Source organism: Ischnura elegans, chromosome 7, assembly GCF_921293095.1.
Source record: "Ischnura elegans chromosome 7, ioIscEleg1.1, whole genome shotgun sequence".
Lineage (NCBI taxonomy): Eukaryota > Metazoa > Arthropoda > Insecta > Odonata > Coenagrionidae > Ischnura > Ischnura elegans.
Genome location: NC_060252.1, coordinates 75,800,574 through 75,815,669, shown reverse-complemented (window position 1 = coordinate 75,815,669; position 15,096 = coordinate 75,800,574). Strand labels below are relative to the sequence as shown.

Sequence of the window (15,096 nt, the reverse complement as noted above, 5' to 3'; positions counted from 1 at the left end):
TCTATAATCATACCCTTTAACTTAAAATTATACATGCATATAGGGTGAAAAATAACAAGAGTTCTGATTCGGCATAATTTTATTAAATAAAAATTCAACGCACCATATTTACAAACACGACACGACTGTGTTGCGTCCATTTATCTTTTCTTGTACGAACAAGCACGTAGCATAATTGGGGGAAGAGTCTTCTCATCTTTGATGTTCTTCTCCTTCTTGAAGTCAAAGATGTAAAATACGTCTTTGGATAAATCTCGACCGATGCACAAAAAACCATACTTGCAAATTACTCTAATGAACTTTTCAACATTGTCGAAGCGGCTTTCTACTTCGGCGATCTTCAAAATACCCCTGCCAAAATAAAAAAAAATACAGCGGTAAATTTAAGCTATACATTAATCTACATATTCACAAACTTTAGTCACTTTAATTTTTTAATTTACATTAATCTACATATGTACATGCATACTGTATGTGCAAAGTAAACAAAAAACAATGTCTTACCCAACTTTGAGCACCCTGTTGGCTTCACGAATGTAATCCGACAAATTGCTTCCCATCAATGACAAACAAAATACTGCAACATCCACACTTGAAGTCGAAAGAGGAGTGTGAGCCATATCACAAGCAGTAACATTGTCATTTAATGCAACATAATCAAATGAATGAACCAGGTTGGGTAATGACTGTGCAATCAGAGCATCTCCGCAACCAAAGTCAGCAATAACATAGCTGGTAGGCCTGTAAATTGATCAAATAAAGAAATATGATGAATAAGATCATTCAGCTAGTAAAGCCTGAATCACATCATTTTACATCCTTAACAAGGGATTCCTATCATAATATGACTCAAATATTACCTAGCTTGATTGACCCCTGAAAAATAACTATTTGGTGCATGATATGCCAAGGATGTCTATAGATATAGGGATACCCATTCCTCAATCATTGAGCATGCCGCTTTTTCTCTCCCTGAAAACACATTACAGCAATCAGGGCTCATTGAAAAAAAATTTAAGTTTGATAGGCTTTCACTGGAATGAGGGTTACAAATATTTTTGGGGCCAATTAAAGTAATGGAAGGTCAGCAAAAATGATCCAGGAAATAATAGCTTCAACTCTCCCTATAGAGCTTTCACTGGCGTTATCTGTATGTATTAGGGAAAGAAGAAGTGGCTGCATGATTCAGGCTTAAGATTTAAGTACTTGCACCAAGAACAGAGAGACAAAAAAGAGACTCATTGCATTTATATCACCAAATACTAAAACCATTGAATTATTCCAGCACTTCAATGCCCCTAAATATCAATAATCTATGAGTTGACTAGGTAGAAAATGGATATGCTTACAATTAGCAATTTTCCTCTTAGAAATCAATTCTCAGTACAGCAAGTCCTAGACATACAAACTAGAGGCGTTTCTGACACCTTGTTAGTAAGTTGAAAAACCTAAGCAAGGCAAAAGGGTAGTTATCTAGTAGAATGCAACATTGCATCACAATTTTGCATTTACGATAGGGGACAAACTGCTCTTGCTGCATGTGCGAAAACTTCCTTGCCCACAAGCAGAAAAAATGCACAAAATCCTGAACAGTTCCCAACTTCACAATGGTTTAATTGAAATTTTGATAAGACTGCTCAAAAAGCAAGTTTCTCTACGTCACACCACGATGTGTCAACCAACCTCAAAAGGTGTCAAATTTGAAATTTCGGACACGCTCAATTTTTTTTGAATCTCCGACAGTTCATAAGTTGAATGTTCATAGGTAGAGGACTTATTGCGCTAAGCTCAGAACTGACACACAAGTAAAACACAACCGAACACATAGTCACGTGTGGAAGGAGATGATAATGTAAGAATTGTGGGTAGTCAGGGAGGGGGGAGAAGAAGAGTGGGACAGGGAAGGGTTGGGAATTAAGAGCTGATTGTGGGTCTGTGGTGAGCAAGGAGTCAAGCTGATGACTCACTCTAGATACTAGAAGGATTTATTTGGATTACATAATTACAAGAGGATAAGAAGTGGGGAATAGAGAAAAACTGGTGATCAGTAATGTTATTGCTCCCTCTCATGGCCAATCGATAAACAATTGTTCACTAGTTTTAATCAAGCACTTTTTAACATTCACACATATGTATATAATTTGGAACACCAGTTTCGCCACAGTGCCAGTTTGGATCACGTCAGCAATGGATTCAGGATATGGACAAGGGGGTGGGCTAGGTGGGGGCCTGGGGGATAACCTCCCAACCAAACCAAATTACCATTTCATCTAGGGTAAATTGGATGCCCAAGGGGGGCTATAGCCTGAAGAAGAAGAAGTGACTGTTGAAGCTCAGCATTAGGAGGGGGGATAGGTCAAGTCCGTCGCCAGAGCTGGTCCTCGGACCAATCCCCCCTTCTGTTGCCAATCTTAAAGGTCACTTCAAATTTTTAATCAATAACCTTGAGAATGGGTGACAAGATGGAACCCGAAACGTCGGCACTCTAAGACTTTCTTACCTGCATGGAAACCTGAGAATAATTTATTTATTATACGTAAATATTGTTCACTAATATCCATCCTGGGCCTCTAACCATCATTGTAAATCAGCTCGCAGAAAAAATTACCTAAAAGCTAATTAGCATTTGAAAGTGCCGAGCATGGGAGCTACTCAAAAAAGTTCATCCAGAAAATATGCTCACAAAATGTTATCATGCAACGGAATTTTCAAACTCGATTCCTTATGTATCATTACAATGCAATGAAATGCATCACAATACCACAACACACAAATGACCAAACTATGAATTTTTCCTCCAATTTTTGCCAAGAACATAGGTACATATATAAGTCTCGGCTCACACCTCACCTGGAATGGTGCTCACATTGTCCTGTTATCTACAAATATATTCGACTTACTTAACATTGAAACTGCCAGGTGATTGCAAGATTTCAGATTCTTCAGCCACATACAATGGTTAAGTAGGATTACAGTTTCAAATGCCATCCTCCTTTTGTTCTCAGGGCAAAGATGAAGCCACTTTTTATTGCGCTGGTCAATCTCCAGTTGAGCACTGATTGGCTATAACTCTCTTCCATACATTGCTTATTTTTGGTAGCCATTTCCCCAATTGAAGTTACCCATCTTTAATATTTACAGGACTACCCTGATTTGTCTAGTGGATTGGTGGCTCTTCTGTGTCAATTTTATCGCCACTTCAAAATCAATTTCATGCCCTATCTTACTCCATGCATGTTCTGCAATAGCTGACAAGTTGGGTTGTTTCTGGTTATGTAGTGGGCTGTACATGCTACTTAATCCTGGTGTCCATTCCTCAGCATGTTTCTCCAATGTATGACTTCTCACAGGAGCATGGCACTTGATATATGCACCTTCGCATAATTCCTAGTGGGATACAGTCCTTTGGTCCAGGCACAGCATAGAAGGTCATTGCCATGCAAAAAATCTTCTTCTTCTTCTTGCTTTATCCTTGATGTATTTAATGATACCTGTTTGGTCAATTCATCCTCCACAGTATAGCATTGTGTATGCATTTGGGAGTGCGACTTCTACACCATATTAGCCCTTCTGAAGGCCATTCTTGGTTTGCAGTCATTATTTTGTAATGCTGCTGCCAGGCTTTCCTTTTCTGAATCCAATGATTTGGTGTTGGAGATTGAAAAGATTCAGGGGAGTGGAGAGGTTGCCATAGAGGCCTTCAGGGTGGGATTGTGGTGTAACATCGCATTGAGATACTGGTTGGTGAGCGCTGCCTATCTAAAGGGGGTTAGTCCAAGGCTGCAATCGTCATATTTTTTTATCAAAATGTCCAGGAAGAATAAGTTGCCTTCTCTCTCTTTCTCCATAGAGAAACAGATGTTATCATGTTATGATGCTCCAGTTCTATCCAGTTCTTCCGCACTATGTATCCACATGATTATTGCACCAAATATATACACAGGGGAAAGTGCCAATCGCATTGTTGAAACTGTTCATAGTACCTAGTTGCCATTCCAAAGGGAGGGGGAGTTCTGTAACCAGTGTTCTAATAACTCAGAGAAATCCTTAGGGGTCAATCCATATGAAGTGATCCAAAGATAAATAAGTTGGTTGCTTGACCATTTTTAATAATTTTAATTTTTTTATATGTTTTTCCTACACAAACGGGAAGTTCAAAACCGATTTAAAAAAAAATTTATTTTACACCATTTACATGTGGTGGCCATTTTTGTTCTGAATCACGGAGCGTTTTTTCCCTTTGAAGACGTTTGCGTTACAAAAATTTAAAAAATCCAAATTTTAAAAATTCATAAACAATTAAGGAGTGAGTTGTCAATGCTGATACTCTATAAAATGTGTGTACCCAATGACATCTTACTATAAAAAAAATATTAACTCTGATTAATTTCTCCTTCATGGTTTTTTTAATTTCTAAAAAGTGGAATTCTTCAATTTTCGACCCCCTACTTTGGAGACCATTTAGACAGGTAAGATTTGCATGGGGAATTATGGCTATGAAGCACTATTGTTTGGAAGAAAGTACTGAAAAAAACGATGCCAGTTTCAATCTTGTAGCACGATGCAGTCCAGAGATAATCAATTTAACGCAAACGTCTTCAAAGGGAAAAAACGCTCCGTGATTCAGAACAAAAATGGCCACCACATGTAAACGGTGTAAAATAAATTTTTTTTTAAATCGGTTTTGAACTTCCCGTTTGTGTAGGAAAAACATATTAAAAAAATTAAAATTATTAAAAATGGTCAAGCAACCTACCTTGGATCACTTCAAATGGATTGACCCTTAGGTACTCATGGGCTCGTGAGTGTTCTCACAATCTCATCCAATTATTTGATGGGCAAGTTGGTCAAGAGTGGTATCACATCAAAACTACATAACTGTCTTCCTCTTTGAGCTTCATTCCACTTATCACATCAATTAATGGGCTTAGTTCTTGATGTACTCAGGAGTTTTCCCAATATAATCTTGCACAGTTCCAGCCACAAGTATGCCAAGGCATACTTGTGGCTGGAACTGTGCAAGGCATACTTTCCCAAAGAAGGTTTGGAGCATCAATCTGGCTTCCTATTGGCTGCAGTAGTACACCCTCCTTGTGCACCTTGGGTAAGCCATACAGCCTCAGTGGTTTGGGCATTGCTGTTACTAGCCACCTCTACTCCTCAGGTGGAAAAGAGGATTTCTTGATCATTGCCCTCTACTACTGCTCCGCAACTGCCATTGAGTTCTTTCCTAATTTCTTACAGATCAGTTCTGAAAGAAGATTTTAAATTTTTTTGGCTATCCTCCAGCTTCATGAGAATGGTTGCACTCCCCCTTTTCCCACCGGTAAAATCAAATTGCAGTGGTTCTCATAGAGAGCCTTAAGGGCAGTCTTATCCCTCACTGATATGTTTGACTGCATCAGCTTGGCCTAGAACAGGATGCAAGCCATTCCTCTCTGATTTCATCAACCACAAGTTTTGAACGTTTCCAGAAACCAGACTCCAATTTGGTGATGATTCTTTCATGTGGTATATCTTGGTGCGTTATGGATAAATTCAGCCCTTGGGTCAGCATTGCAGCACTGGTACTGTCAAGGTTTAGATCTCCACGGTTGATATTGAATGGTCCTTTTTAGGACCATCTTCAAGTACATTGTGCTGCTGGGATTGAAGTTTTTTATACTTCCTGAGCAGCATTTCCCAATATAATTTTTTCACGTCTCAAGATAACTCAAAAGATGGATTTTCGATCGGCTCCCAATCACTGGTCGTTACAGAGTATCTCCCAGTTCCAGGTGAATCCAGTACAGTATGTAGGTTATAAGGTAAGTGAATTCCCAGTAGTAAGGAAGGAAAATTTTCTTTAAAAACTTTTTGGAGTAAATCTCATGCATGCCCCAGTGACATGATATGTACTGAGATTTGCATTAATTTTATCTGTGACTGAACATATATCATTTGAAGCATTTGAAATCAGCCTGATGTCCTTCTGCCCGGAGGTAAGCTGCAAATTGGGATTTGCCCTCCTTATTTTACAAATCCTTTTTGTGTTCGGGTGCTTGTACCCTCAGGCATTCTTCCTATCCACCTAATGTGTAATCCTTGCGTTCTGTACTCACTAATAAGTAAATTCCATTAGGTCTATGATAATGATTATGATTGAATTTTTCACTTAGGAAGAAGGTATTTTAGGTTTATTTGCTTCATAAGGATTAATTGGAGCCAAGACATAAGTAGGTATACCACTGACTCCTTACCGAACCCTCTTGGTTCTGAACTTACTCAGGCACTAGCCAGAAATGTTTAGATCAATTCATTAGAATGGAATATTATGGAAACCTCATGGAATATTTATTAAAATATTCTGAAGCTCATTTGTGTACATCCATATGCAAGAATTTTTACATTCAAGTTGAACTGGTTCCTAACGATAAAAAATGTTTACATCGTCTGAAAAATAAATCAAATAATTGCAGTCATATTACTTAACAATACACTATCAAAGAGCCAATATACTGGCCAACCATACTTTCGGTCCCAGGTACAAAAGCAGATGGCCACAGAAGATTGTTAAAAAGTTGCTCCAACAGCTTTAGTCACAGGAGACAATCTAAAGATATGTACAGTATTTCCAGTAATTCTCTAGTCCATTGATTATTTTCTTCTTCAGGCAATTATTTCTCATACGGTGGCTGGTTAAATTGTTGCCTCTTTCCTCAGGTTTTAAGAAGGCGAGACGTAATTGTTTTAAGAAGACTTTTATCTCACACTTCTTGGAACTTACTCACTTGATTGATCCACTTTATCTTCTTCATTCCACAAGAGTATCACATTTCTCAATCTTTCTCGATGAACCACATAGTAAATAAAATCCTACCAACTAACTCTTCCACCCTCATTGACTCTAACGTTGTCATTGCTCATGCCTCATCACCATAAAGAAATATTCTCTATATAGATTCAAATCAAATTCTGTCATTAATTCCATCCTTTTGTTCTCAGCTGCAATAAAATCTTTCTTTTGGTAAATGCACTTCCCATCTGGTCAATTCCCTTTGCGCTCTCCACCAATAGTTATTTTGCTTACCGGTAACTGAAAACTTTCATATCCTCAACATTATGCTTCCCTAGTCAAGACCCAGAACTCATTCTTCCTGCTCCTAACTTATACATGCATACTTGGTTTCGGCTTGGCTACCATTTACAGATGATTCCAAGCCATTCTCCTTTATATTTTTAAGACGACATCCTTCAAATAGCTATAACATCTTTTTACGTTGCTCCATTCAACATTGATTCACTAACTGGGGAATTAACTCCACAAATGTAATGAATGTTAAAATTTGTCAATAGGAGATAATACTTGCACTGTTTATTTTATAAATCAAAGGTAAGCATGAGAAAAACCTCAGACAGATAAATCCCAGCATCTTAGCATCAGAGGGTTACCCAGGAAAATTTCATTTCACCCACGTTTGATTTCAATCAGATGGTGAAAAAGAACTGAACCAAAATATTAACAATGGGTAACTTACTTCTTTTTCAAGTATTTGATGACAGCATCAACTGGTTTAATGGGCCACTGTACAAGTTGCTGCTTATATCCTTCATGGTAGGCTTTAAAAGATTTCTGGTCCGACATAAAAAACTTCCTGGTTTCTTCACTTTTGGCATTATACATCTGCTCATTCATAAACCTGCAGTCAATTGAATGTAAATGTTAGTGAACGCTAATTAACTTAACAGCGATCCTGAGACAAGTTCATCAGCAAAAGTAATCCAGAGAAAAATACTCTGAATCCAAGGGAATTATCATAAACACAGTTATATTTAACATTAGATGGACCAGGATTGGTCACCTACCTTGATTGATCAAAACCTGTCATTTTGACAGGTACCATACATTTATATTATTAACCATATTCTGATCATACTCATTAGTAATATCATTTAATGTTTCTCTTAGCTTCATTCCAAAGTATCAATTTTACAATGATTTATTTTTACACTAAAACTGTTTAACTCTTTTTAGCCTATTTCTCAAACTGCAGTAAAACCTATTTTTAGTGATGTTCACATGAAAAAATGCATTCTTATGCTTTACATTTTTTTTATTACTCTTATATACAATATATACTCAAATACTCTAACATAAAATAAAATAATGATTATAAGCTCAATATCACACACGTAATTGCGACAAGCAGTCAAGATTTACAGATGTTTAGTCCAGTTTAAAAGTACAGCATATGAAATTTAGGTTCTGCTCACAGCCAAATCATTACGCATAATTTATTTTTGAAGTACAGTGGAACCTCGTTAAAGCGAGTACGGGCTATAGCGACACCCCCGCTATAACGAGAGATAGCCGATGCACCGTCAATTGACCCTATAATAAGCGTGTTAAAGAATTCGTTTTTACGAGACCCTTTCGGTGTTGGCTCTCGCCATAGCGAGGGTTTCACCGCCGGAAGACTTTCATCAAGACTCCTTAACCTCTGTAATTGCTAGCGATCTGTTAGAAATGAAGTTAATGGAGTGCTCAGTCTCAAATTTATGTGGTAAACTGTCGTTCGATAAAATATAATGATTGACGAAACAATGCTTTGCACGATTTTTATTCAGTGCTGCGCTTATAAATTGTTTGAATAGTTAGTGTTATTTGAGTAAGGAAATTTAGTGATGCAAAAAAACATCGCCTTTCGTCTGGATTTATGCTTACGTTTATCGGATAGATGTTTATCTGTCGCCGCACCACTCCTGTACCTGTATATTTGTTCGCAACAGGTATATTGGATATTATTTGCTCCACCTCCGGTAAAGCGACAATTCGCTATAGCGAGTGTTTATTAGTGTACCGTGGGGTGTCGTTATATCGAGGTTCCACTGTAATTTTGATTCCACTTCACATGCAGACATGCACAATAGGACCTCAATCAAAGTAATGAACCTACTCCTCAATGAGACTTAGTCGTCCAAAAATGTTGAAAATACTTACATTGGTACATATATGATCATTTGGTTCTTACAAGATGAATTAACAGGATATATTTTTTTTTGGAATTTCATATGGGTTTGATGCGTAGTTTTCCGCGGCGTTGTCTAGATGATGTCTCCATGTTTCTGGGCTTCACCGCGTGGATTTTTTTTTTGTCGTCAAAAAGAAAAAAAAATCCACGCCGTGAAGCCCAGAAACATGGAGACATCATCTTCATATGGGTGAGTTGGTACATAAATACTTTTGTTTCAACAAACAAAATGCTGATTAGTACAAGGGTGAAATGCATCTTTCCATTCAGTTGGTGATTTGAAAATGGTCAGTAGTGTAATGGTACATACTAATTTTTATAGTACAGAAAATACATCTTTTGAGTTTTCATAAATGGGAGACATTTCCCCAAATAAGAGGTATTTTATGCCATATGCTTTCAAATACATTCCACCTAATACCTAATTCAAATTAAACAAAATATATACATCAGCAGAGGCTGATTTTACTCTTAGGACTGAATTTCTGTGAATGAGATCTGATAAAAAGGGCAATTATGTACGTGCTTACACTAATGAGGAAAGCCAATTCAGAAGTTCCCAGAGCATTTTTTTTGGTAACCCCATTTTCTGCTTTAATTTGTGCATTGAGTGTTGGTAATGATTTTAATGGCTTCAGCATAGCCTTCATATTATACCCATACCACATGTTTCACTGTTAGGCCATATAAGTGCTATATATCAGTGTACATGATTATGTACACATTGATATATTTGCAGGAAAGTGTCTTGTTTCTCTGTGCTCTTGTTTCCTTGAAATCATTATGTCTTTTCACTATCTCATGACTGCCACAGTTACTTTTACCTATGTCATTTGGAATCAGATATTGGATAAAGTTATATGTAATGATATTTAGAGTAAAAATTAATTAGATAAAGATGAGGTAGGAAATTTACGAAGTAATTTTTGAAAAGTCAATTGGCTTTTTGGTTAATGGCTTTTTTCCATATGAAAATTAATTAGTTTAGGTACTTCAGACAATGCTCTTATTGGTATAAAAGTTTTGTGTTTTTCTTTTTTCCACTCAATATAGAAAGATGGGGTTCATATCAACTTTCCACTTTTAACTTCCCTGAATTTTCCCTGAGTTCCAGGCGAATGTTATATTTCTCTGACTTTATTTCAATGGCAAAGTAGTTGTATACAAACATTTTATTGCAAAATGCATCATGCTATAGACTGAAATAAAGACAGTGCCAAGTCTGAACTACCCCGTGCCACCCAGCCCAAATTGGCAACAAAATGCCCAACTTGCTTCTCCAACACAGCAATTCTATTTTCAATCACAATTTTCATCTTTTTGCCGCACCTCTGGAGTTTTTCCCCAATTATTACTTAATTTCCCTGACTTCCCGTTCCAATTTTTATTTCCCCGACCGGTATGAAACCTGAAAGGGGTTCCTCAAATAAGGAAGATTAGGGCTGAGGAAATCAATTTATTAAAATCAATAGGTGTTTGAAAATTAATTTTTGCGACCAAAAAGTTTATTATTATTAGGTGCTTTGCTGATAATAAAAATGATTGTTATCAATATACATATATCCAAAACCAATTCTAGTAATTAACTGGAGTATTATTCAGAGTACAAATAAATTTTGTACTATTAACCATATTTGATGGGAAAAGTCCTCCAAGTACCTCACAAATGTATAAATACATATTTCTGAGGTCTGATTGACAAATTTAATCTAAAAATTAGTGAAAATAATCAGGAATACCTCAGACTTTTTAGATACTTTTTCACAAAATATTAGCGAGTTTTAATAGATGCTTTCCCAAACATTTACAACCGTACTTGCATAGTTGATTAATTTTATCGTATTCACTAAAGATTGGGTACAGGATATGTATGATAGTTTAAATTTTGCCACAAAATCTCAGCATGTTGTTCCAATTAACTAAAATGACCAAAAATTGTTACTGCATGGCAGAAATTTAATTAACCTGTAGGAATGAGGGAGAGGAGGGGAGCACTTCACCTCCATCAAAGGTCACAACCAGCAACTGCCAAAAACAATCTATCTTTGCCATTAAACCCATGTATAAAAATGCTGCCGCTATACAATATTTGTAAGATGAGCTTTTACCTTTCCTCCAAGCTGGTGAAATTATGAGTTCCAATCGCAAAATTCGTTAAAGTTACTTCCATTCAGATAAAAAAAAGATCATCAACCTACCAGCACTATGGTGTACTTCAGTTAACCCCTTAACTGGGGAGAGCGACTATAGTCGCAGCGGACTCCGCTCCCCATGTGGGGAACGCGACTATAGTCGCGCGTGCCGTCGCGTCGCAATGTTATGCGGAGAAGGCGTGAATATTCATTCTTTATGCATCATTGCATGTTTTTTGCTTTGTCAGAAGTTCTATACCAATATATTTTAAGTATATTGCCATTTTGTGCAATAGCTTTACTATAAATTTTTTTTCGAAAACGGCATCTCCGAAAATCGGTGGATTTGCTCCCCACCAGGTGAAAGATAAGGAAATTTCTGCCCCCAACCAAGGGGTTAATGGTATTAGCAGCAGTCAATCACGTCACTAATTCGCCCTCCTGATATTTCAGAATTCATTATGCTGGGGCACTAAATTTTTGTTTTTTTTTTTTTAACTTGAAGGGTGGGGGTGTTTTGAGATAATCCAGGTTGACATTAATGTTTCATTATAATTGGCTTGAGAATCCTTACAAATAGATGATGTAGTATATAAATATGAAGCTATTTATATTTTATAAAAAATTTTCGTCAGATATTTTCCTTCGCAGGCAAACAAATGCCGAAAATATCCGTATCCTAGCTCTCCCCCTCCTATATGGATTGCAAGTACGTGAAGTCATAGTTTTGAGACCCGATACATAGGGGCTTGGGCCTTACGTTCAAATTCCAGGAGCAGTTACTTGTACCCTACGTCTTACATTACCACTCTTATTATTAGAGGTAAGGGACCATGGTCGTACAACTGTTCATTCAGTCAGTTTGCTAAATAAAAATTTGTTCCTGGCTCAAAAAATATAAACTAAGAATTGAATTTTTTATCTTTTAAACAGCATTTACAATTTTTAAACAAAGTTCTTAATTTGACAATACTCAGATTAAAAAATTAGGAATTCAATTTGAAGTCTGTAGTTTACGTACAAGCAACAATTATCCATGTACATAGCTCATTCAAATAAAAAAATCATAAGGTGACCGGAACCAATGCCATTGGTAGTATTATAAAGAAGGGAGCCCATCTACCCTCAGAGTCTGAGGTAATGCACTCCACTAGGAAGGGTCGCAAAAGGTTGGTGCAGAGAGTGTGTGATTATCCACAACACCCTTCCTAATGAATGTCCTGTAAAAATGCACTGTACAGAGGGAACCAAAGAGTATTTTGGGGCTCAGTCTATCAGTCCTGCTTAGGAGAGAACCACACCGTCTCGAAAGGGTTAATGCAATAAAAATATTGCAGGAATACATATGAGACTTTATCTAAAGGTAGCCTCACTCCCAAGTAATTTCTATAATTACTTACCTAATTTGAAAGGAAATTGAGATGGTGAGGGTGAGAGGAATTTTCAATTCACATGGTTCAATTGCCACTCAGAATGATTATGCTAAAATGGAGTGATCTTATACAGCTCAATCATCGCAATTAAAAATTCTGATACGTACAAGATAATTCAAATATTCACTCTGAAGATCCTACAAACTCCAGTCATCATTTTACAATTCTTTACAATCTATACCATTTCACCTTCATGCAAATCATAAATTTCATACCTCATGAATTAAAGCAATGACACTCACCTGAATCTTGAGCCACGAAGTTTTTCCATCATTTTATCTCGCAAGTTAAGCTTTTTCTTAGATCCACCTGAAGTTCCCTTGTCTCTTAAGCCGTGAGAAATATTTGACCCACCCTCATCATCTGGCTCCATGGTCTGGTGCAGTTCCATATCTGTACATTGTGTTTGTAATTTTTTAGATTTATTAGAAAGGTTTTCCACGCTGAAATCACCTTCCTCTGTTATTTTCTTTTTTTTAAATCCAGTTTCACAGTTGACAGCATGCTTACGCTTTTTGCTCTTTGTAGACTGTGGCAATGTTGGTAGTTGACATGATGATCCTTTCGAAGTTTCACTATCATTTTTAGCTGAATCATTGGAGGAATCTTTCTTCTCCTTTTTAATTTTTTTAGTTTTGTGGCTGCTCTTCAACAGGGGAAGAGGTGATCTAGCATGACCATCTGCTTCTTTGGTTAGGGTAAAATTATCACTAATTTTTTTAGATATTCTCGGTGAATGGTTACCACCCATTTCCTCAATGAGAATTTTTCCCTCAGCCTTTGTACGGTTTTCCTTTTTTTTCTTTTTCGTGCGGTTATCATGAATGACATCTTGATTTTGTTTTGCCAACTTTCTTTTCTGATTTGTAACGATGTCACTAGTATGCCCATTCACTTCTGTAATGACAGCATGCTTAGACTTAACTTGCTTTTGACCTTTATCCTCGCTGAAGAGTTTGTCATTGATTTTGCTTTCAGATGAGCTGGTTTTCAGACTCAAATTAAGTTTGTCTTTCATCTTTTTTAAATTATGCTCAAGTTTCAATTTATTTTTGTCGTCATTTGAAACTTTGTTATTTTTCTTTTTTTTCTTACGTTTTGTGAGACTTGATGGTGATGTGGAAGTGAGTGTGGGACAAACAACGGAAAGTTGGCAATCATTATCAACTCTGTTGCTGTCTGGGGGAGGTTTATTCACTGGTGAATCTGAATTTCTAGATTGCAATGTCTTTTCATTCCTTATTTTGGGTTCATCTTGGAGGTCTGTTTTGTCTTTGGATGCCAAGCCTTGATCACAATTATTAGATTTCCTCCTCTTTTCAGATCTTTTCCTTTTCTTCATACTAGCAACCTAGCGATGAGAAAAACACAGTCATAACAGGAGATGTAAATATACATTCTGAACTAACATAACTGTAAGCATGTGATTCAGTATGCAAAAATGAAACAAATATTGAGATGTTTTTACCTCAAGTGAAAATTTACATAGTAATGCTTTAAGGACACACTCATGCAGAATGATTAAAATAGAAATTCGGGGATAAAAAAGATCATGACCCTTTACAAATTATTGATACTATGAAGCCTGACTCTCTAGCCCTTAATGGCTATTTCCATTAGGTGTTCAATAGATTCATGAAACCACTAACAATGATATCATAAAATGCATAAACACAGTTCACTAGAGAGAAGATTTACAATGCATGATAGCAAGAAATGCAATAGTATGAGCCTGTAATACAATCTACCTTCGGTTCTTCGGCAGGGCAGTCCACGGAATTTGAAAGCTCATGACCCTCAGATGATCTTGGATACTTATTTCTCTTCCTTTTCTTGGGAACTTTGGCTCTGGAGACCTATGGCCAGTTGTCGACCAATGAAGAAGAAAATATTTAAGATTCGTACTTTTTTAATAAAGCTAAATAAAAGAATCTATAACTAATGTTTTAAGGGAGCCTTGAAAATCATATGGAGTAACATTAATGAATCCCGAAGACTGGCATAGCATTTTCACAATGTCATTTTATGTTATCAAGCAGTAAAGCAGCACAATATTGAACCCTAAGGAGCTCACCGCACCACCTATCACAAAGCAAAACTGAAGAATTATTGTCCAAGGACCGACAACTAACTATAAACACACAATGCATAACTAAACAAACTTCACTATAAACAGTAGTAGAATAGAGGCTTACAATGTGAGGTCTAAATAGGTCATGGGACAGATTATCAGCACCAATGTCCCCATCCCAAGAAGGGGTTTCGAAAAATTCCATATTTTCGAAAGGAACAACAATTTAAATTCTTCACCACCCTCGCTCGTGCACACGGCATGACATTTGACAAAACACAAACGTTATTTCACTTGAAGTTTTTGGAAACTTCGGGAATGGCTCAAGAAGTAAAATTTAAATTAATCCTGGAAATAAGCTCGAAAAGTATTTATCGCTTCAGCTGGAGAGATAACGGAGCAGATGTATTAGAACGAGGCAATTTTTAATCCACAGGGAAGACCTTTAT

General features: G+C 36.7%; 1 protein-coding gene across 1 annotated transcript; it reads right to left on the bottom strand.

Annotated features, from left to right (window-relative positions):
• Window positions 1–61: 61 nt before the first annotated feature.
• Window positions 62–15,062, bottom strand: LOC124162949 (ribosomal RNA-processing protein 8). The gene is made up of 6 exons (XM_046539716.1): window positions 14,772–15,062; window positions 14,325–14,432; window positions 12,819–13,927; window positions 7,518–7,679; window positions 505–741; window positions 62–351 (listed from the first exon to the last, which is right to left on the bottom strand). Exons 1-6 carry the CDS (start codon window positions 14,850–14,852, stop codon window positions 141–143), a joined length of 1,908 nt encoding a protein of 635 aa, XP_046395672.1. The 5' UTR covers window positions 14,853–15,062; the 3' UTR covers window positions 62–140.
• Between the last annotated feature and the right edge of the window lie 34 nt (window positions 15,063–15,096).

Coding starts and splice junctions, on each gene's coding strand:
- LOC124162949 (XM_046539716.1), bottom strand. CDS start 14,852: ATGGAATTTTTCGAAACCCCTTCTTGGGATGGGGACATTGGTGCTGAT. Junction 742..7,517: donor ATCAAATACTTGAAAAAGAA/GTAAGTTACCCA, acceptor ATCAATTTACAG/GCCTACCAGCTATGTTATTG. Junction 352..504: donor AACAGGGTGCTCAAAGTTGG/GTAAGACATTGT, acceptor TTATTTTGGCAG/GGGTATTTTGAAGATCGCCG.